This window comes from Aythya ferina (assembly GCF_964211825.1).
Source record: "Aythya ferina genome assembly, chromosome: 3".
NCBI lineage: Eukaryota > Metazoa > Chordata > Aves > Anseriformes > Anatidae > Aythya > Aythya ferina.
The window spans coordinates 5,591,443-5,614,177 of NC_140298.1; the positions used below are offsets into that span (position 1 = coordinate 5,591,443).

Sequence of the window (22,735 nt, forward strand, 5' to 3'; positions counted from 1 at the left end):
ATGTGTGCTATTGCATTTGGCAGGGTCTGCCCATGTGTGTGCAAGGGGAGATCTAGTTACACTTTTCACTTTTGTAACTGAGCAAATGATTTTTTTTTTTTATTTATTTTTTTAAGAGCTAAAAGCCCAGATCAATCCAACAAAAAAAAAAAGAAAAAAAAAAAAAAGCATTTGCAGTTCATTCTGCATGGTTCACCATCATGGTTTAAGATGCATTTTTTTGACATATTTCACTTATCTTAGTGCTTACTGCTAAAAATCGTGGTGTTTGCCAGTCCTTTCAGTCTGCAAAATCTTACCTTCATGCCACACCACGCATGTGCCCATAGCTTCTGTAGGGCACTTCATTGTGGGCTGGAGACTGCTTTGGGGCACGAGTATTATTTGTTGTGATGAATACAAGCCCTGGCCTTTCACCCCAGAGGCCGTGCTGCTGTCTGTGGCAGCCAGGCGATGTGTGTTCGCTCTCGTGGAGCTCACGGGCCGTAACGCTGAAGTGTTGTCGCCTCCGTGCTCCCTCCCGCGGCATGGTTACTGTGTGGTCTCTGGGCTTGCATCGTGTCTCTGCCCTGTCTTGGTTTTCCCTTGCTTTTTATGCTCACAGAATAATCTGGCTCTTGTCCCTGTTTGTTTTTCTTTTTTATTTTTTTTCCTTTCCAATTCCTTGCCTGTTGTGCAGTGTCCTCTGCTCCTCCTCCCCGTAATTATGTCGGAGCTCAGTTTCCTGCTTCAGTCCTTGCCCTGAGTGAGACAAACCTGAGTGCAGCCCTGCCTCGTGCCATCATTTTCCATTCTGCCAGTATCCGAATGGCCTTCTGTATCCACCTATCTACAGATTATAGCCTTTCCTTCTGCAGTTGTTTCCCTGACCAGTGAGGATTACCCAGACCCTTGTGCATTCGGGCCTTTTCTGCACTCAGAGGATCGAGTTTTGCCCTAATCTCCTTGTGTCTGTTGTGCTGCTGTCAGGTGGAAGGACGATGGATTGAGAAGAGTTTAGATCTGGAAGTAAGAGCAGCTTCTGGATGTAAAAATTGGGTTCACAAAGCATGAGATGCTCCTGAGCTGCATCGGGGAGAGCCGTAGAGATGCTTTTTGGATGCCAAGTCAGCCGTGAATGCGAGGGGCTGCAGAGCTCTCGGAGGAGTACTTGTATATGCACGCCTTGTGTATTGGTGTATTTCCAGTCATTTCCTAAGGAGGTTTATAGAATATTCCCTTTTATAGCCCTGCCTAGACTTCTTCCTAACCCCTGAAAGTTTTCACCACCTTTTCCTGTCTCTGGCAAGTATGATCAAAAAATAAAGATGACAGAAGTCCAACTTTCCCCTAAACAGGTTAGATAAAAAGGGGGAAAAAACGGTCATGCAAGTTCATCTGGTACTATACAGGAGAGAATTGGGATTGATATGAGGGCTGGAGGGGGATGTTGTGAACCTAAGGTCGTGTGTGGGAAGCTCACGACTTATTAGACAGCAAAAGTCTGCAAGAGCTTTGCAGCAATGGGTCCCATAAAATCAAAAATAAATAAGGCTGCAAAGTTATCCATGGCAAAATAATATGTCCATGAGAAAATCTTTTTTCCTTCCACTGGAATTAAACAATGAAGTGTCTTTATGCTGCACAGAAGATACCCCATTCTCTGCACAGCGTTTGCAGGAACTGCTGGAAGGCTGAAATGCACTGAGCTGGTGTAGCTGTAATTGCAGTGTGGTCACATTCCTGCTGAAGTACTTTTAAACTATATTTAGTACGTAATTGAGCCATGCTAGCACGGGCTATTAGTCCAACTACTGTAGTTAGTGTAAATGAGGCAGACAGTATTAAGACGTGCTTGAAGATTGTCAAGTAATGCCAGGTCAGATGAGATGGCCTGGCTGTGTCTTGCAAAACGGTTCGCGTCGCTTGGGGGAGAAGCTGGGTGCTGTTAGGTGGTTATGTGCTGTGTGTGCCAGCGAGGGAACCGCACCCTGACGGTCTGCAGCCCCCTTCCTCCTCCCAGACTGGCCGTGCCCACAGAGGTCGAGGCACCGAAGCGAGAACCAACGCAGCAGCATCAGCAAACGAACGCCGCGTTGCAGGATGAGACTGGGGAGGTGACGTTGGTAGGAGATCAGAGCACCACACCTTTGGAGAGGGCTGGATGCTTCCCCCCAGTCCTGGGGGAGCACCACTGAGAGCACCCAGGAGACAGGAGTTTGCCGATGGGACCCATGGGTAGGGGAGGACAGGAGCTTGCCCAACAGGGCTGTCATCACCTGCCGGTTTTGTTCCAAAAACATGTGTTTGTTGTATCACTGAGAGCTGGGGAGCAGCGTGTGAATGGCGAAATGCTTGTCAAACGTACAGGGTTTTCAGTAAGCACTGCAAAGTTCCTGGGACACGTTGGCATTGTGTTTGTAACACTGTGGGAGTTTTACGTGGGCTTTTCAAAACCTTCTGACCATGATAAAGTAGGTTTTCTATCACAGAGACAGGATTTTCTGTTTAGTGACACCTTTTTCTCACTGTAGCATCGCAAAGCATAAATTGTATTAAAATGAAGGGGAAAAAAAAGCACGGCAGCTGGTATTTAGTGATCCGGGAAATAAACTTGACTAATGCAGCTTCAGTATATTCTCTGTATCAGGAGACATGCACATTTTGAAGGAAACTAAGTTGTGTGTCTGAGGCATAGTGTTGCTTTTAGAACAGATTAAGCATGATGCAGCATGCTTCAAAACTGCCCTCAGTTTGGACAGGAGTCACTGCAAACCCCTGTCAGCTCCGAGATGTGTGTAGACAGCAAAAGTTTTTGACTGATGTCTTAATTACCTTTGTTGTAATTTTTCCTTCTAGGAGACGGAGCTGCTAGATATCAGTCTCGTCAAAGATGCCAGATGTGGAAAACATGCCAGAGCCCCCAAGGTAGGCGGTTTTGCTGTATGCTTACCTGTTGCGTTGACTACCTAAGAAAATAGAATGGGAACTCCATGCAAGAATTTATTTCAAGAAGTGTTTCTGTTGCTAATAAGAAACATTTTGTCTTTGCTTCATTTATCACAGTTTCTGATAAGAAGCGTTGTGATAGTTGAGTAGTGTCACTGATTCCTTATGTAAAAACTGCTGAGGGAAGCTCTTCTGTCAGTGAATGAACCCTGGTTTATCTGGAGCTGCAGTTAAATTTGCTCAAGTTCCTGGCTTCCCTGATGGCCAGGAGCTGGTGGCTGTTGAGCTCCATGTTGCATGTCATCCTGCTCATTTTCCTTTTTCAGTGCCTCTTGAGGCCAGAAGGATTTTTTTTTTTTTTCATATTTATTTTTAAACTGTTGTAGCGAGGTCAGGATATCAGCTCCCCTAGGTCGTCTCTGATATATTGCGTACTCCTTTGCTGTCTTTAAAGACAGGAGGTTGTAGATATATGTACTCTGTGGTGGTTTTGTTTGGACAGCAACCACACATCAGAGAGGAAAAAAAACCCAACCAAACAAACCGACAACGGAGCGCACAGCTCTGGAAGAAGAAGTGCTCTGGGGAGCATCCCAGGAACGATAGGAGAAAAAGAAACCTTTACAGTGTCCTGAAAGTATGGCCTTGTTGCTGCGTAGCTGCTGCCGAGCCTGGGAGAATGAAGCAGCCTGGAGAAATGCATCTCCGGCCCTCATCCCAGGGGGAAATGGGCAGTTTTGGAGCCTGCAGCCTCACTGAGCCTCCTGCTGCGCTCCTCGCACCCAGCCCTGGGCCAGGGCACTGCCCGGGGGGCTGCTCAGCGCCTGGGGGTAGAAAAGGTGGTTTCTCTGTGCCAGAACATAACTGTAGTTATCTCTGAACAGACTATTCAAATTTGGTTTTCAGAGCTTTCATGTAATGTTGGCAGCGTTTTAAAGGCTGCATTATAATTGAAATGCAGCAGAAGTGCTTTATGACATCCACATTAATACCAAATGAGTTCACCATGATTAATGGTTCTATGATGAATAGCAATAAAGTATTAACAATGGCTAGAACATTATTTTAAAATGCTACCCGCTTTACAGAGGACATTCATGTTCTTCTAACAAAATGTTTTTAGCTAAAATTTATGCATAGCTATTGCCTTGGTGACTTTTATTTATTAGGTTACATAAAGGCTGTTTTGTTACCACACGTTATGGATTTGACAGCAGCGGCATTAAATGAAGGGTATGAGAAAATCCTGACTTTTAGGGGGGTGAAATGCACCACCTGTGTGAATAGGTTTGCTTTTTGTCATGGGTTTGTGTGTGGGCAGAATGGGAACAGCACCTGGGTTGGCTGTTGATAGGATTTTGCAAGTGGCGTGAAGCAAAATGCTCGTTTTGGGGCCAGTCGTGTCTGTTGTGCTTTGATCTGCGCTGTGGGGCTGAGCAAAGGAGTGCTGCCTGCAGGTGAGCGAGTGTTACGGGAGCCCTGGTTGTCCACGGAAAACACAAAACTCGTATAGCAGCAGGAAGGCTTGGCTCTAAGTCAAGCAGTAGCAGCTTGTTGATTGTGTGGAGGTTTCTAGTAAAAACCCTGGTCTATGGGCTTCAGAGAGCAGTGCCACATCTGGGTGACACTCGCCAGAGTTCCCAGGTTTTAGATGCCCTTTTCCACAGCTGGACTTTCAGATGGATCCACCCCAGCACTCAGGTGAGCATAAATAACGAACGCTGTTTTGGGATGGTTCCCGCATAGGAAAGCAAGCTGCCTTCGTGTAGCACGCGGAGAGGTCGTTCACAACCTGCTCGACGTATGGCAAACGCAGTGCACCCGATGGTTGTACTGTGATGGTGAATCGGAGCTGTGCCAGTGGGGCGGCTCTGTTGTGCTCTGCAGGTACCCACTGAGCGTCTTGCCCTATAATACGGCCTCCAGTCTAAGCTGCAGACCAGGAATAGAGTTTAGCAGCCTCAGAAACAACTACTCCCCCCCGCTGTGGTACCACTTGCACGTTTCTTAGCTGTCCCAGAAGGTCATCTCTTGTGGGCTGGTGGGATCATCACGGACTTGGGCATTTGCTTCTTGTATTTGCCTTGCCAGATGGAAAGGACGGCGTGCTGTAGTGTGTCGGCACAGCTTTCACTGTAAAACAAGAGCTTTAGGTGATTTATCTCCTGATTCCCCTGCCAATCCCCCATCCCTGTAGTATTAGACAATTTTATACTGTGTTAGGGGACTTCTGCCAGTTTGTGCAAATCTTTTTAATCTATTTTGAGAATTGTAAGAGGGAGTGGATTTCATCTGTGGGTTGTCACTAAAAACTTGAGAAGTTAATGGGAATCTTTCAACCTCATTTAGTGTATTTCTGATGTAGTGCTACCTTTTGATAGAAATAAGTGTCATCTTCAATAATCCTTGGCTCTTCTATTCAACATTATATAAAAATGCAATTCATTTTTATTTTCATAGGAAACTAAATTTCAGTGTGGTTAAGAACACCCACAGCAAGCTACCCAAACGTGTTAGGTGTGCTGCTAAGGGAGACCACCAGCAAGGAGTGATTCTGGAGGTCTATTAGCAGCCCTTGTTACCAGAAAAACCCCACAAACTTTCCTCCCCTCCACCATCTGGAATACACACTTCTTTCCCGTAAGCTGCCATATTAACCAGCAGGAACATTTCTTTGGTTAGCTTAATTAATCTGCCACGCTCTTGGTCTTTTTGATGGCTGGAAACAGAGTCTGTTCCCAGGCTGCATTCAGTGTACCTTCTGTACAACTGTTGGCATTCGTAATTTCTGAAAAACAGAAATACAAAGGGGTTTTCAGCTAGCTTCTCCTTCAGCCTTGTTGGTTGGCATTTGCTTTTCACAATATTTTTCCATAAATCAAGACGCACATATTTTGTGATTGTTCTTGTGTTTTTGTTGTTGCATCTTCTAGGCACTATTGTAAGAAGAAAAAAAATAATGATTTTTCATTCTGGAGGAGTTTTCATCAATGAAGGATAAACAGCCAAATGCCTTATTCTTATTTAGAAAGCATTGTACTCTTTCTCTTTTATCCTATTTTTATCCTATTTTACTATGTCCCTAAATAGCAGTAGTTGCCCAGGGGGGCTGGCTGAAAGCAGTTAGAGTAGGGCAGCACTAGATGACAGTCCTGGAGCCAAGGCCATAATGCTAGGAGCTGGCAGTAACGATGGTCCGGGCTGTCCCACCTCAGCTCCTCTGGCTGTACAGTGGATTTGTGCTCATCTTTTTAGGGTACTCAAAGCTTGCGTGCATCCGGGCAGTGTCCTCTCCTTACAAAAACCAACCAACGACAGAAAAGCACCCAAGGCTGGGAAGCTGAGACAAATTCGGGTGGCTTCAGCAAGTCCCCATCCTACCTCAGATGCCCAGCCAAAGGAATTGGTAGACGTAGAGAGTTAGGTAGCAGTTAGACCCTGCGAGTCTCGGGGAGGGAGTCAGGATGGCTTTACAGCAAAGTACGTAGGGCATGAAGATTAAAGGTTGTGCTTGGAAATAAGCCTGTTTGTCTTTCCTAGGATCCCTGCTAATAATATAGAAGGGAGATCTTCCGTAGGTACCTAAGCATGCAACAGGTGGGGGATAAGATTGTTCTCCATCCCCAAATCAATAATTTGTGTATTGAAATGACCCCGTGTTACCCAGAAGTTTCAGCATTGCCTTCTTTTTCCACGTTTTGTCAAGTGTGAGTCCTTCTGCCTTCGGCTGCTATTTTCAGAAATGATAACAGAGTTTTCCATCTCGTCGCAATATCCATGCAAGGACTTATTCTCTGGAAAAAGGGCAAATCTCCAGCAGTACAGAGCGCTGCTGCGGATCTCTAAATGAGAAGATAAATGGAAGTAATGTTCTGAGGAGAACAAGAAAAGACTCGCTAATTGTGTATGTTAGAAGAAGAGCCTGAATTCAAAATACAATGAAATTTATAAAGAAGTGAGGGAATTGTACGATGATTATCAGGACTTTGCCTTTTTAGTAAGCATTAGAATCATTTAGGAGGGGAAGAAGGGAAATTTTGAGAACAGGAGATTAATATGCAGTTCATTTCTTCCTTCGGCAGACGTGCCGGCGTGTGCCCGCCGCGAGCTGGCAGCGCCCCGTGCCTTTCCTCCCCGCGTTCAGGTGGCCAGAGCTGCGGCCGGCCTCACAGGGGCACAGCACCAGGGTGCTCAGGGCTCACGGCGTTGGTATTTGCACATGCTGAAGGCATGTGGAAGCCATTAGTCGCGATGAAGCAATTGTTTGTTTCCTCTTTTTCACGCGTTACCTGGTAGCACCCTCTCAAGCCTTGTTTTGGCGTGCAGGCTAATGAAGCCCAGCGCTTCCCCTCGTAAAGTCCAGTGAAGTGGTCTGCAGAATAAAATAACACACTGAGCGCTGCAGAGAGATGTGGTTTTGTACAAAGCGACATAGAAATAGCCCTGAGCATCCACACACCTTCTGAGAGGTGTGGAAGGGCCACTCAGGAGAATGTCCCTGTCTTACCACGGCAAAGTACCCTCCTGCAGCATGAAGGACCGGGGAAAGGTTAGGTGGTACAAACCGTGCTGCTCCAGCATGCTCACAGGACTAAGAAACTCACTCTTCTTACCATCTCGTATTTACTTTAGCCAATAACAGTTTCTATGGAAACTAAAATCGTAATGCAACTGTATAAGTGTTTTTAGCAGCAAGAAGAAATATCAGGGTAAGTTGGCAGGAATAAGGAAATAACCCCATGGCAAATGTTCGCATTTAAAACTTTTGATGCGTTTCATCAGTATGTTTTCCCTCAGAGAGATCATAAATCATTCAGCAGGAGATGAGTTTCTTTAAATGACATATGCTCTGGAACCTGCAGGAGAGGAAGTTGTGAATGATGGGATCACTTCTCTGCCAAAATGTTTACAGCGTGTCGTCCCCACTTCCAGAAACGCTCTCAGCTCCCCTGCCCCAAACGTTCTCACTTAATGGAGAAAGCTCTGCAGAGGAAAACGATCGAGCTTTCTTAAGATTACCGAGGCCTCAACTGCTACGGTATTGTCACCAGCCTCTGCACTTGGTGGGTTTTCCTGAAATCCTCAGCTAGAGTGCGACGGCTTCAGGATTACCTCATCTTTCATTTAAAAATGCACCGCCGAGAGGTAGCTGCTCGTAACCCGTTTGCAGAGGAAAAGAGAAAATCCCTCAGATAGATGGGCTCAAATGACAAGGAAAACCGACAGAAAAATGTCTAAGTAATGATGCAACAGAAAATCCGATGATTCTCAGGGAAATCAGGGCTTTATTTGAATTCTTGGAGCTATCAGCACCGCTGCCTTGCTGTGTCTACCTCTGTGGCCATTACCCTGAGTGAGAAGCAGGAGGGTTTTACTGGCTTCTGGGTAGAATTTATGCAGGTGACCAGAAAGTAAGCTGCTGCCTGCTCTGTTGCTAATGGTCTCGTATACATTTCTCATCTTTTGAGCTTACTGCCTGAATGTGGAAACTTGAGAGGAGGACTCTTGAACTCACTCAAAGCACACGTATGCAAATAAATAAATTACAGATGCAAATAAAGTAAACCACAGGTAACACGAGATTGATTTACATCGGAATAAAGCTCTAACTCGTAATTTCGGAGTCCGATGACAAGAGCCTGTCAAAGTAAACCTAAGTCAGTTGATTTCCTTATGGTATCTAACTTACATTTTTGCTGGCAGTCCGTTAATCTTATGGTCAGGTTTTTTGGTCTTCCCTTACCAGCAGAACAGAAGAGGTTTCTGTCTTTCTGATCACATTTGAAAGCTGTGTATTTATTCGTTTCTTTATGATAAAGTCTGAGCTGGGGCGATTCCGTCATGTTTAATAACCTGCTTAGGCTGCATGTGGGATCAGACTGCAAATGGCAGACAGTTGCGGGTTGCTTTCTTATTTTTTTCTCTTTTTTTTTTTTTTTCCATTTTCAATGCTGTCCACTCAGTGAACTCCCCGGAGAAGGCTGCTGCTGCCCGTGTGGAGTGCAGGACCGCAGGGGCGAGCAGCAGGCCTGGCCTTGGCAGCACACGCTTTCTGTCGCTTTCTGTCGCTGTCTCAAATGCTGGTATTGCTGTTATTTTTATCCACTGATAAATGCGTGTCACTTTTCCTTCAATAACCTTGGTATTAAATTAGAAACTCTAATGTAAATTATGCCTAAGCCATGTTCTATTTCTGCCAAAAATAAATAAAACTGGAATATGCACGCAGCTCACCCGCTTCCCACTCACCTTAGGTGTAGCAATGACATCTCAGGCATCCACCCCTCTTCCCCCTTCCCAGTTTTTGTTCCTCTACATCACTATTTTTTTCGTAATGAAGAGTAAATTACATGATCGTTTGCTCTAGGTTGAGTTTTATGAAGGAAAGGTAAGGTGGATTTTTGCAGGGGCTATTTGCACAGCGTTCACGTGGTCCCAGCAGCAAGATGGGGAAATGGAAGCAGCAGCAATGTTGCAGAGTGCAGGAGCTGCGAGAGCATCCTGTCTCAGCCAGCTCCCTTCTCTGCCCCTTCCTGCAGCTCTGCATCCACTCTCCTGCTGGCAGCTGGCATCTTTCCTCCTTCCACATCTCCTCCACCGGTGCAGGCTTCCTTTTCAGGGAGCGTCTCACTGCTGCCCATGGCCAGGTCCCGCTGCTTATTCAGGAAAAGAAAACAAATCTCCCTATTACAGAGATGCTACCAAAATTGTTTTTGAAAGTCAACCTCTGGGAAAGAGCCTCTCCAAAAACGAGGCTGTCAGTTCTGCTGTCCAGGGAGTGTGGACAGGAGGTCCTCACTTCTCCATCACCTGGAAAAAGGTCACGGTTCGACCCATCCTCACGCTATGCTGGAAGCAGAGCCAAGCTTCCTGAAAGCACACAGGAAGCTCGGGGCACTCGGCAGCAGCACAGTAGCTGCTTTCTTTACGCCTCGTTGGGTTGCAAGGCATGTCTTGAGCACGGTGGCTGCTCAGTGGAGTGGATGGGCACCAGCGGGCTGCACCTGCGCCCTGAAGCCTGCCGAGATTCCTCCTCTGCCTCCGGGCACTGCTCACTTGGCTGCTCGTGCCTCTGAGCTGATCTGCATCCCGCTGTGCTGCCGGGATGATCCAGGTGGGTGAGGGTGCTTTTATTTACAACCCTCTGGCCCTTAGGGACCTGGACCTTTCCAGAAGCTTATCACCGGCTGTAAAACGTGGCGCTGCCTGGTAGTTCATCACGTTCACCACTTCCTAACACTCAGGTGTAACAGAAAGCACAGGCTTCTGTCCAAGACTTTCACTATGAATCATTGCTAAAAAGGTGTCTTTTGTTTTTTTTCCTGCTCGCTGACTGTTTCAGTTAGCTTTCTCTGCTGCTTGGTTTTATGTTTTCTTTTGTTATATGTATAAAGCATTTATTGATTTTATACTTCCATGCCAAAGTACATAGCACAAAGCACATTATGAGAAATTCCGTAGTTTAAAAAGCACAAAGATATTTTATAAATGTGGTTTTAAAACCTGACATTTAAATTTTAAAAGCTAGAGTAGGACACTGCTCAATTAAATACATGATATTTGAGCTGCTGAGAACACCAGTAAGTGTCAGTAAGCCTGTGCTTTAAATGCTACTGCTGAAGATGCTTTTGAATAAACCTGCATGCTGAGTGCATCTATTTTTTCTTCTTTAGTACGACTTTTTATGTGACTATGAAGAGAGATTGACAAAGACAGCTTTGTGTGCTCTCAGGCACACGTAATCCTCCAAAACTATTTTAAATCCACACATAAACCACTCTTATGAGCTTTGAGACTGCAGCGGTGGGAGATTGGAGTAGCACACCGGAGGGCATGAACTCATCACTTAACTGAGCATGTGCCTCATGCAGATGCAAGGCTCAGTGCTAAGGTAATATTTTCTGTCTCCTGGCTGCAGTAACACAGTAGATCGTGATCACCTCTGTGCTGTTTTGGCTGGAAGGTTTAAATTTGTTTTCTTGCTTTCCCCTACCACGTGCTGGGGCTTGCAGGAGCAGAGGTGGCTGCAGCCTGGCTGCCGCTGTGGCATCGAGCAGGGGACATCCAGCCAGGGCTGTCACACACCCACCCACTGCAAGCCATGATAAAGCTCAGTAAAGTCCCACGAAAGGCATTTTTGCAGTGGCTGGCACAATTGAAATATTAGGATGGTGTACGGTTATTTTGGAGGTGCTTTTAGCAGTGCTAAGATGTTACCATTGCCTCGCAACGTTGCCTGGTATCTGTTTGGTATCTTGCACTCCTGTGGGTTCATACCCACACGTGACCTTTTGACTTGCACTAAGATTAAAAAGCCTTGGGAAACAGAACAAAGTCCTGTTTCATGAGTTAGGGTTCCTAAGTGCAGTATTAATACAGAAAACAATAAATAAAATCTTGCTTTCTATAAGGACAAAAAATGCTTCATTTAACTTCTGTCATGAGTTGCTCATATGGGAAAGGATTCCAGAATTTTTCACTGGAAAATGTAAGGGTGCTACATAACTGAGTCATACCACTCTTTTCTTCTGAGCGATATCTACATCTAGAAATATTTCATAAATATTAAAGTACGTATGTTAGCAGATGTGGAGCTCTGTGGCCAGTGAGAGATTTGGTGGCAGTGCAATACCCTCAAGCTTCAGTGGTGGAACCAACAGACTCAAGTGAAAAATGTCAAAGCAGAAACATTTTTCTGCAGTTGTTTAGAGCAAATGGTGAAATTTTCCTCATTTTATTGGAAACCAGCTTGGTGAATTTCCATGGCATCTGTACCTCATAAATAGCTGGGAGCTGAGTGGCCGTGTGAGGAGAACTGTGAAGACCTTCTCACAGCTGGCTGTGTGCTGAGGTGGGCGTCAAACCCTGCCTGCAAATCTTTTAGGTGAAGGGCAGGAGCTGAGCAATGTGTCCCCGAGTTTCAGCAAGTGTAAGGAGCCTTTGGTCAGAGCTTGTAACTCAGGAGTTGAGTTTTGAGGAGATTCAGAGGAGTCATCAGAGAAGTTTTCTTTGCTACTGAAGTTATTGAAGCTTGCTTCAACTCCATTAGCACACTTTGGCTATTTCAGAGTTCGTTACCTGCCATGTTACATGAGCTCTTTCGTGGTCTCACAGCCAAGCACATCTGGCTGTAAAAATCACACATTCGCCTAACATGCTACGGGTTTGTGATCCGGTGCAGATGTCTAGGGAAAGTAACGGGAGGAAACTTGGCTCTGAGCTAAAGCCTTGCTCACAAAGTAACTACAGCCCCTGCCACAAATAATCCTGGTTTCATCACCGTGGCATTTCAGTCTGTTGGTTTGTGTCCTAAGGCAGCTGGCAGGTGCCTGGCTGCTGCTTGTGAGACACGGGCGTCCCAGGAGACACTCCTGCAGGGGGACGATTGGTTTGCAGAGCCAAAGTGGGATGTAACTGCAGGTAAGATAGCTCACGTGGAAATTGCTAAGAGCCCACGTGAACTAGAAAATTGGAGACTGTGGCTATTTCCAGTGTGATGATGTCAACATACTCGTATTGAATACATGTCACTGGTTTCCAAATGGTCAAGTAGGAATGAAACTGCTTTCTTCTGCTCTAGTTTGGTGTGGATATATAAGAAGATGGAGGCAAGTGCGTCTGTATATGTGTGTATATATACGTGTATATATATATGTGTGTATATATATATACACACATATTTGATCATTTGTTTTAATGCAGTAGTATTTTTCTTCAAAAAACAAACCACACACACACACAAAAAACAACCAACAAGCCCCACACCATTTCTTTTTAAACTATAAACAGGTATATGCTGCCTTCTAAGGCATACGCATACTCCAATATTAATTAAGTAAACCCTGGTCATATTTCTGTTGTGATAGCAAAACACCTTATAGCTGTGTCAGCCACAGATCCCCCGTCTCTGGCTTTCTCTGCTCCGTCACCTCACAGCCTAATCCTGGTTAAATAAACAAAATTATCAGCTGGTGCTGCCGGGGAGCTGAGGCACTGTTCCACTCCCGGGGTGTTAATGAGCCGTCTGCAGGGAGCTTCCTGCGAAGGGGATGGCACGGTGACACTTGCTGATACGCGGGCACGTGCACACAGGAGCAAAAGGGTTACGTGTGGAGTGCTAAAGGAGGCCAAAGGTTTGCTTACTCATTTTTTAACCACTGGTAATGCACTGGAAAAAAAGGGCAGCGTAGTCCTGGTACAAATTACCACGTGTTAAGATCGAGCTGCACCTCTCTGTCTTAGTGCACAGGGTTTTTCTGGCTAGCAAGTGCACTGCGGATACATCCTTCCCCAGGAGAAGCGTTTCTATCAGTACAAGGCAGAGCGGGCAGACGTGCTGTAGCCCCTCCTTGGTGTGGCTGATGTGCACTAGAGATGAATATGGACAGAACCGAGGGCTATCTTCTGCATGCGGGTCTTCTTTTGTATGGTTATTAGCCTTGTAATGTCCAGTGTCCTCCCTATACTGTCCTGTGTGCTTGGCTGGTGTCTGTAAATGAGAAAAATCAGGGCTTGGTTCCTCTTGAGAAAGTTAATCTGAGAAATCCTGTGAGTGAACGTGCACGGTGTTTCTGTGGAACAGAAATCATCCTTCGGTGGTGTAAGAAAGTACGTGAATTGCACATTTCCAGAAGTTAGCCATTCTTCCTAGGGTATGTAGAAAAACATCATGTAGATTCAAATTTTGATCAGCCTGAAATTTCAGGGATCTTATGAAAAAATGGAAAATGTACTAGAGAGCTTGGAGATTGCAGTGTGTCCTGGAAAAAAGGAGCACAAACGGCAGGTTCAACGCTGATCTTCACTGAAGTTCAGCTTTATTTTAAGGAAGTCTTGACTGAATTGCAGAACAAAGCAGAGAAAACCTTTGCATGCAGTTGTAAATGGCAGTAATCAATTAAAATGAAGTTTTGCTCTTTTAAACCATTCCGTGTGGTTTACATTTGTGAGCTTCTGAGTTACTTTGTTTAACTTGGGGAATTTGGGTTTAAAAAAAAAATCAATTCCCTTACCTTACGAACACATCATCATCCAGTTGTTTGATTTCTGCTGTACTAACAGCAGTCGGTGCTGGGACTGCGGAGGGGCTGTGCTGGACCACTGGAAAAGGCAAGTTCCCCCCATGGGCTAGCTGGGAGGGCTTTGGGTCCGAATTTCTTCTTTACCTGCAGGAACGTTACATCTAGTCCTGGTTCTAGAATAGCATTCAAAGTTACAGTTTGTCACAACTGGGAAATTGCTGGATTACAAAATCATACATATATATATATATATATATATATATATATATATATAGGGCAGGGGAAATGAGACCTCTCTGCTGTGTCCAAATATCAAATACAGAAAAAGTGTTACCAGCTCAGGGATTTAATAAGAAGTTTTGTGATAGAAGGATTTGGTAGTTCAGGGGTGCAGTACGGACGGCAGGTCTGGTTGGCAGTGCGTCTAATGCCTTTTTTATTTTTCCCCGTTTGGAAACGTGTCCTGGATTGATAGTGCCATAACTGAAATTGCACAGATTTTGTTGCTGTTGTTGTTGCTCTGAGTTAACCTCCCTCCTCCAAGATTACTGAAATATAGGAAGAAATCTATATGAGGCATTTGTATGCGGTAGCTGGGATGTGTTTTATAAAGAGCTTCACAATGATGTTCGCTAATGATGCGGCAGAAGCAGAGCTGTAATGCCAGGAAGGGTCATAATACAGCAGGAAAAGGCCATCACGTTGGCCTCAGAAATAACGGTAGCAGGTTGCGTGTTGTTAAGTGTAAAGAAAACCAAACCAAATTCAGGGAACATAAAGCAAAACACCTGGATGGGTACCTGTGGGTTGTGACAAACACAGGAAACTCGTCTGTGTCAGGAGAGCTGATAGCAATGACAAAATACAGAGAGCCCGATCCTGCCGAGCAGTAATGGGCGATTGCTCCTCAGCCCCATGGCTGCATTAAAAACCATGCTTCTGTCTGCAGGTGAGCAGCAGCACTGCTGGGGTGGGGCTGAGCGGTGCCAGCAGTGAGGGAGATGCCAGCCCTCGGGGCAGCAGGAGCTTCGGGACAGCGCTGGCTTTTCGGGGGACCTAGGCTCCTTTCGTTTCACTGCAGATCAAAACCGAGGCACAGCTGATTGCTGCAGTATGGTTTTAACTAACTCAGTTGCCAAATCAGTTGCCCATTTTGTGCGTTGTGAGAAGGCAAGCTGATTCCTGCTAGCCTCATTAGTCCGGTTTGGTTGTACTTTGCCCCAATAAGCAGAAAGATTTCTTTCTGTGCATCGTCTCAAAGCTGCCCCAGGGATCTACCAGGGCTTCTGCACCCAGCACTGAGCCTGGAGCTGCAGCCCAGCAGTCTTTCCTCCAGTATTTCTTTCTGTTCACATGCACCTGAGACAACACTGGGGTTTTGTAGGGAAGACAGTCATCTTTTTTCTACAAAAATATGTATATCTATTTGTTTTTAATATCAGTAAGCCTTTCTTCATAGCCACAGACTGTTGCTGCTTGGTCATTATGGAAGCTGTCAGTACGTGAGCGGCAGGAGGAAGGGAGCAGAGGAGCTTGTTTGTGGCTGAGGGTCTGTGTTTTACGGGCCAGCACAGGAACATCATTTTCACAGCTGCTGCAGAGGTTTGGTTTTAACTGAAAGAATGGGCGAGGTTTTATTTTGAAGTTGTCCTTCCATGTTGTCCTTCTGAGTGGCCTGCTGGGCACTCGGCCGCTCTGGGAGCTGAGGCTGCTGATAGCATAGAAATTCCCACCTGCCTTGTGCTGGGCCCACAGTCAGATTTTGGTCTCGTGGTCTTTGCAGTGATTCTGCTTTTCATCAGTACAAACCCAACACCTTCACTGCAGAGGTGGCAACGTTAGCATTATCCTGGTGTGTGGTTATCCTGGTAGAGTGGTTTAAGCTAAAAAAAGTTTTTCCTTCCCCCTGGGTTCTGCTGTGCTCAGGCCCTTGCAGGTGATGACTGTTTGCTTTGCTAAAGCTGGGGGCCGTGTCCGTGGATGCGAATCGTCCTAACAGAGACACCGAGCGTTGCATTGTGCTTCCCACTGCACTCAAAGTGGAGCCACTTGTGCATATTTAGAAAGAGCTGTTCCTGCTGTCCCTTACTGCAGGAAACACTGAATGTGATTTAGCTCTGTTTTCAGACACCGATATGTTCCTGTCAGTATTTTAGCTGGGGGAGCTAACTTCTTCTGCTGGATTTTCTACATCTTGCTGGAGTTGGGAGAGTTGCAAACATAAGTTATTTAGTGTTAGCTATATAATAAAAAAAGAAAATCTGAAAGCTGTGGTCAGCTCTGGTTGTGTTTTTGGTGATGCTTGTTTTTTTCCTTTGGTTTATGTTCTCTGATCATAATTGCTTGATATTGCTAATTTAATTTTTGGTACATGACACTTGCAGATTATGTAATTAAAAGAAACTCTTTACTGTTTTTTAGGAATCAGATACTAGCTTGATTAAGAGCATTTAAACACCCATGCATTGGAATGGGACGTACTCTGCTTTCTGCTTTAATTGAAAACTTCGTTGTGCTAATTACAAATGCCAAGGTAAAATTCATCAGGCTGTAAACAAATGTTACCCAATCTCTATTAGCTTTCTGCCATGTGGTGAAACCCAGTTACTGCCAGGCAGTTTTATGGTCTTTGCAATGATGTTGTTCTTGGAAATATGGAAAGCGGGTGTCCAACGAAGGCTCCTGCAGCTGCTGGTGCTGCCAGGGAGAGGGAAGGTGGTGGTTCTTGTACTATGGGCTGCGCTGCTTTGGGGTAGGAGCCTCGAGCTGCTCTCCAGAGGCCTCTGTCTCTCTGTATTGACTCTAGGAAGTCCCATATCTGCAAGCTGCTTGAATACTCAGAATAATTGTTCAGTTGTTCTCTTCAGTTGTCTTTGCTCCAGCACTCAGCAAGAAGACTGAAGTTGTGCAACTCCACAAAAGCAGGGAAGACAAACCTGAGCACCTTTCTAACACTGCTATACTGGTTCACTCAGCCTTATTTAAGATTCCCTGTACGTACGTTACCCTCTGTGAGCTCGTTTTATGATGAGAGCCGGCAAGCACAGATACCAAATTGTCTGAGCTGGGATTAGGCGGCTGAACCACACGCATCCCGCTTAGAGGAGATGCCTTGCTGTCCTGCCTGCTCCTAGAGCCTGATTCATCACGGCGCTCAGCGTGTGCTTAGGAAGTCTTGCTGCAGGAAAACCTGTAATGACCGAGTATTTGTTTTGCACGTCCAGGAAAGGTGTGATACCAGAACTGGAGAGCTGGGAGACAAGGCGTCGTTTGAGGAGATTTCTATTTAAGTAGTCCGGAATTAAGATGAGTGATGAGAATGTAAAAGCATTGTCAGAAGCTTCCCCCTGAGCAGTAACTGGGCCTGTTAGTCATGCAGTTTATATCCTGACGGTAAATTCAGAACTGTTTGGAGGATTATTTAGAGTAGAAGAAAAATTGCCTTTTCTTTCTCTTTTGGAGCTGATGTCAGATGTGATATACAAGTGTTTGGTATTAAGTTATTTCAGTTGTAGTTAAATCCGAGAGAAACCCTTAGAATTCTAACCTTGCACAGCAAGGGAAAAGATGAGGAGAGCATGCTTTTATTTGTGTCAAAATACCAGACCTGGCGTAGATGCAGATGGATGTTGCTCTTTCTTCCCTTGGGTGCACGTGGTGGAGTGCTTCTGGGGGCCCCAAAATGAATGGCGTGACCAAGCAGCGCAGCCTGGCCAGGTGGGCATCGTGCTGTTGTTCTTGCTGCTGGCTCTCCCCTTAAATCAACATGCCTGGTTTGGGACAGAGGGAGCAGAAGAGCAGATTTCAGGCTCACTTTCGCCACACTGACAGTTGTTTATACAACCCAGTAGGTTTACAGCAGAGTGCTCGTCATGCGCTTTAAAGCTGGAGCTCATTTGTATCAGCTGCTACAACCCAGAGCTCTTGTGTAAAGTCAAATTCTATTTATAGGACTGTTATCAATATTTACCATGTTTTCCAGTTTCCTTGATGGCAGAGCAAGCTCACCCCAAAGTAAATAAATAAATTAACTGTTTTCCTTGCTGGGGCTGTAAGCATTGGCCAAGCTGCGAGGTTTCCTTTTTGCTTTCATTTCTTTGCTCTCACATCAGTGTACGATTGCAGTTTGGCAGGGGGATTGATTTTGTTTGGTTTTAGGAAGTAGAGGGCTTAGAAATATCTCCAGGAAATGAACAGGCAATCAACAGGCAAATCACCAAAGGAAAGAAAAAAAATGCGCATTTCGGTGTTATTTATTCTTGAGGTACATGGCAGCGCTCCTTAAAATTCCTGTCACCCAGAGTGAGTTGATTGGATTGCTTTTAATTTTACACCGAATAATAAGGTCTTGGCTTGAAAAGCCACCACGAGTGGTCTCTGCACGTCCCCGGTGACTCTTTTCCAAGTTGCCCTTGCCGCTGATTAGCTGCAGGATATCACCCAAGGAAATGGCACGTCGCAAAAAATGGGCTGACTTGTCACTTCGTACGTACCTAAGATAAAATAATACACAAACTGCAAACAAAAGTAATATTTGAAACTGTGCCTGGGAAAGAAATATGGCATGTTGTGTTTGCAAAGCTTCCCATTGCTGAAATAAGATAAATGATGTGGGCAGTGGCTGACGCTGGGTTTAAATGCGCTTGAAAACACCAGGGTGGGAGGGCAGAGTGCTGGCTGAGCGCTCACAGCCCAGTGACACTTGTTAATCGTTCAACTATTTTTGTTTGCTTTCAGTGTAACTTGATGCATCTGCTCTGATTTCTTTGTATATATGCATTGTGAGCATAATAAAAAGCTCCGGAGACTGTTTGTGCTTTAACAAATGTAGAATAAATTTTATTTCTTCAGCGTGAGATTGAAGTGAATGAAGTTAACAAAAAAAAAATAAAATCTGATGAGCATTTTTAGCAAACATCATCATGAGGGAGGTTTGGAGGAAAAAAAAATATGCATTTCATAAGAGAGAGCTATTTAAACTCATTAATTTATATGTATTGCAAATATTTCTGCTCATTTGCTTATGTGAAATAGTCGGTATCAATGAAAATCATCTAGTTTTTGCTGGACTAGAAATAGTGCTACATTAAAATAAGTAGATAGTTTCAATTATTTAAATTTTTGGGTTCCTTGTGCATTTATGTATATTAAATCCAAGAGTCCTATTACAATGCATGAACTGTACTGTCTAAAACATCCTCCTTTGGAAATGTGGTAAATATTTTTTTTTTAATGTGCCTGTCTTCTGTTACTCGTGATTTTTTTTCTCCTGAATAGAAGAGATGGGTAGCGATTGCCTGCCCAGCCTGGTAGAAATGTAGCATCAGCATGCGACTGCAGTTTTCTTGGAGAGGCAGCTGAAGACCGGTGACAGGACTCCAGATTTTAATGGGTAGCAGCCCGGAGAGGTGAAATGCGTGAAAACAGCAATAATAGCGCCCAAAGCAAAGCTTGACATGTCAGGGAGCCACAAGGAAGAGCTCCAAGTGCCTTGGTCTGGGAAGGTGCTTCCTCTCTTGAAATGCTCCACAGCCCCTGCAAGCATGAGCAGGCCACAGAGGCCCCAGGAAGAGGTCAGAGGTGTAAGCTCACAGCCCAGACCTGGCAACTTGGCATCAGCCGCGGCACTGAAACAAATACCTGGAGCCCACTTGCTTTGGTCACAGACTTTCAGCCCTGCACTCTGTCTCGCTTGTAGCACCAGAAGCGTTTGTACGCCAAGGACACTTGCACTAGGGACCTCGCAGGGCTGAAAACCTGTTGTGTTCCCCCCCCAGGGTGACTTTCAGTTTGATTTGGTTCCCCAGTTCCTGCTGTTTCTTTGGTGAACCTCTCTGCATTTCTTTTTTAAAAGTTTCTTCATCGTTAGGCTTGCGTCTTGAGAACTGCATGCGGCATCACCCTAACCCTGCTTGAAGGCAGCTTGATTCAGCAAAACACATCCAGCACCGCTGCTTAGGGTCCTGCATTAACCGGTAATCAGCTCCCACGCAGTTTATGGTTTGTTTGCAATTCCATTCCTTTATCTATAATGTATTTCTTGAAAGAAGAAACTGTTTGACAGCGCACTTGGTGCCTGAGAGCTAAGCCCCAGGCTGTGTGATCCCGGGTGCCCCCACGCAGCTCATCCTGTGTGCTCGCAGCAGCAGCTGGGAGGGCGATGCAGATGGGCAGATCACACCGCCTCCCGCCTATCCGATCCTTTCCTGCAAAATACTGCACTCTCCCTTCAAATGTTTTCGTGTTTTTCTTGGTTTATTTAAAGGCTGAGCTGTTTGTACTTCCGTAGCTGCACGGCTATTTATTGACATTGTTTCGGTGATGAAAGAGATGACTTACAGAAAGTGAAAGATCAAGATACGTTATCTGAGGTACTATAAACGTAGCCTTTTTGCTGTGCTTCATGAACTGCAGGCTAGCAGGAATGGCATAGAGGGTGTTTGCAAATATTTGTGTTTTGTATAAAAGCCAAGGAGCAGAATAGGTATTATGTTGGGATCTGTGCCTAATGCGTGTTTACAGTAGTCACTAAATCAGACAGTGCCTTCAATATTTTTATTTTTATTTTTTTTGCAGTGGAGCAGGGGTAGCATGGATATTGTAAAACTGGGGAGAAGCACGGAGCTTCTGCAAACCGCATTAACAACAGCATGCGGATTTGTTTTTACCGAGGGATCTCTCCACAGTTACACTCCACTGATGACTTTTCCAAGTCCTTTCAAAGTTTAATTTCAATTTTATGAATCTTGTCATTTTGTTTTTAAATAAAAATGCTCCAATTTACTCTTGTAAATTTACTCTTGTAAATTGGAGAATACTTGTGGTTATAAGTATCTCTTTCAGGTCGGGATAGTAGACTGTTTTCAACTGGTGACCTGCAGTAAAGCTGAACCTCAGTTATCAGTGAGGAATTTCTGTCATGTCTCATCTGTTTCCCTAAATCTGGGAGGTAAATCCCGACGACCCCATCACATTTGGTACACGTGCCATTTTATTTTAATTCCCTAACCTGGAATAATTCAATCTAATTGTGCCTCTCTGACTCATCAGCTAGTTTTTCTTGGAGTGAGAGAGATTGTTGGGAACTGTCAGAGTCCAGGAAATTGGGATTGAGAAAGCCAAAAGTTTCTAAAGCCGTGTAGAAGGCAGGGCTGGAACTCTGAATGAGCTTTCTTGCTCTGCATGGTCTGAAAACTGACGCCAGATATACAGCTGCTGTGACCGAGCTGTTGCTGTGCATAACTCTTTGGCTTTCTTTTCGTAATTACTAAACACCAAATGAAGACATCTCAGAAAGAGGACCTGCAGAAAGGCAGTTTTCTAAGACACCACCTGACAGAGAAGCGCTGGAATTAACGTTATTCTGGTTCTGTCATCTGGCTAGGAGGATTTACAGCAGCTGAAGATAAGCAAATGATGCAGCGGTTCATGTTATGGCACTAATGAAGTGAGCTTTATGCAAAGTTCATGTCACTTACCGAGAATGTAAAGTGTCCTGATAAGGTTTCTTTCCCCCTAATTGCACTGTGTTCGTTACTGAGTTCCTTACTGGAAACTGGTGTTTACATTGGGATGCAGGGTTTTCCTGCTTTAAAAAAAAAAAAAAAAAAAAAAAAAGGTCTAAAAGGAGGCAGAGCTCAAATATATTTCCTGGAAAGGAAGCTGAGAGAGAGGAACAGAGCGGAGATCAATCGTTAACAGAAAACTCTTGAAATCGACAGCCTATAAAGGAGCTACGTGCAGCACCGCTGCATTCCTTCTTGTCTCTCCTTGCAGCTCATTTGATGCTCTGCCTTGAGCCTGCCTTCCTTTGCAGAGGTCTCTGCATGCAGAGTGCAAGTTTCTTCTTCAAGCAGCCCTTCTTGAGCAGGGCTATGAATGCTGTCTGTCCTGCTCAGTTAAGGCTTTCCGTGTGGAAGATCGCAGTATCTTTGCAAGAAGCTGTTTGGGTTGAGCGGTGATGTTTAAAGCAAGATGATGAGGCTGTACTTGGAAGTAAATTAGAAAGAGATCTTTTAAAAACTCCTGGGTGGAACAGAGGCTAAATACAGCCTGCCCCAGGTGTAGCGTTATGGGCGAGCTGTTCAGTGGAGGTCTTTCTGCAAATGCCTCCCTCCTTCCCAGTGTCCATGGAGGCATTTCCGTTTTGTATCACCGGGTAATCTCCGACCAAGGCTGCTGTTAATTAAACAGGGGCTCTCAACCCCTGAAAGGATGTGCAAGCAAGTGCTAATTGTGCAGGAAGTAACAGCAGTGGAGTGGGCTGTGTGGAGGGCATGTCATGAGCTTGTATTCCTTGGCAAGAATAGCAATTGCCTAGTGCAGAAATTTGAAAACCTGATTATGTTGTCAGGAGGTGGGTGGGGTTTGAAGGACTACATACGAAGATTTGATTTACAGAGAACGAGAAGAGAAGGATGGAACAGCTTCTTCTGGAAACGATACCAGCCCTGTGCTGCTGGTGAGCAGTAACAGAACACGGGAGATGCAGCTGCTGATGCCCCTCTCAGATCGACAGTGTTGAATCACAAGCAGCATCGGTTCTCTCAGTGAGGTTGACATTTGTGTATTTTAAAAGCCAAAGGCAAACAAAACATCATTGGATTCAGCAGAGCTCTGATTTCATCCTTCGTTTTTCTTGTTTCCCAGTCTGTTGACTTTGTAGTGTGTTTCGGGAACTTTGGAGTTTAATTGCTTAATCCAGAAGCCCAGTTCTTAAAACACTAACACATTGAAGAAGAGCTTCATCTTATTATTTTACTTAAAAATACTTTTTTTTTTTTTCT

At 44.9% G+C, this 22,735-nt stretch overlaps 1 protein-coding gene across 6 annotated transcripts in view; it reads left to right on the forward strand.

Moving 5' to 3' along the window:
- PLCB1 (phospholipase C beta 1) overlaps positions 1-22,735 on the forward strand; it is a 376,017-nt gene that overhangs the window by 93,344 nt on the left and 259,938 nt on the right. For all 6 annotated transcript variants that reach the window (XM_084513180.1, XM_084513181.1, XM_084513182.1 and 3 more), the window contains exon 3: positions 2,839-2,907. In XM_084513180.1, coding sequence (XP_084369306.1) covers positions 2,839-2,907 — 69 coding nt within the window. The remainder of the gene's footprint in view (positions 1-2,838; positions 2,908-22,735) is intronic.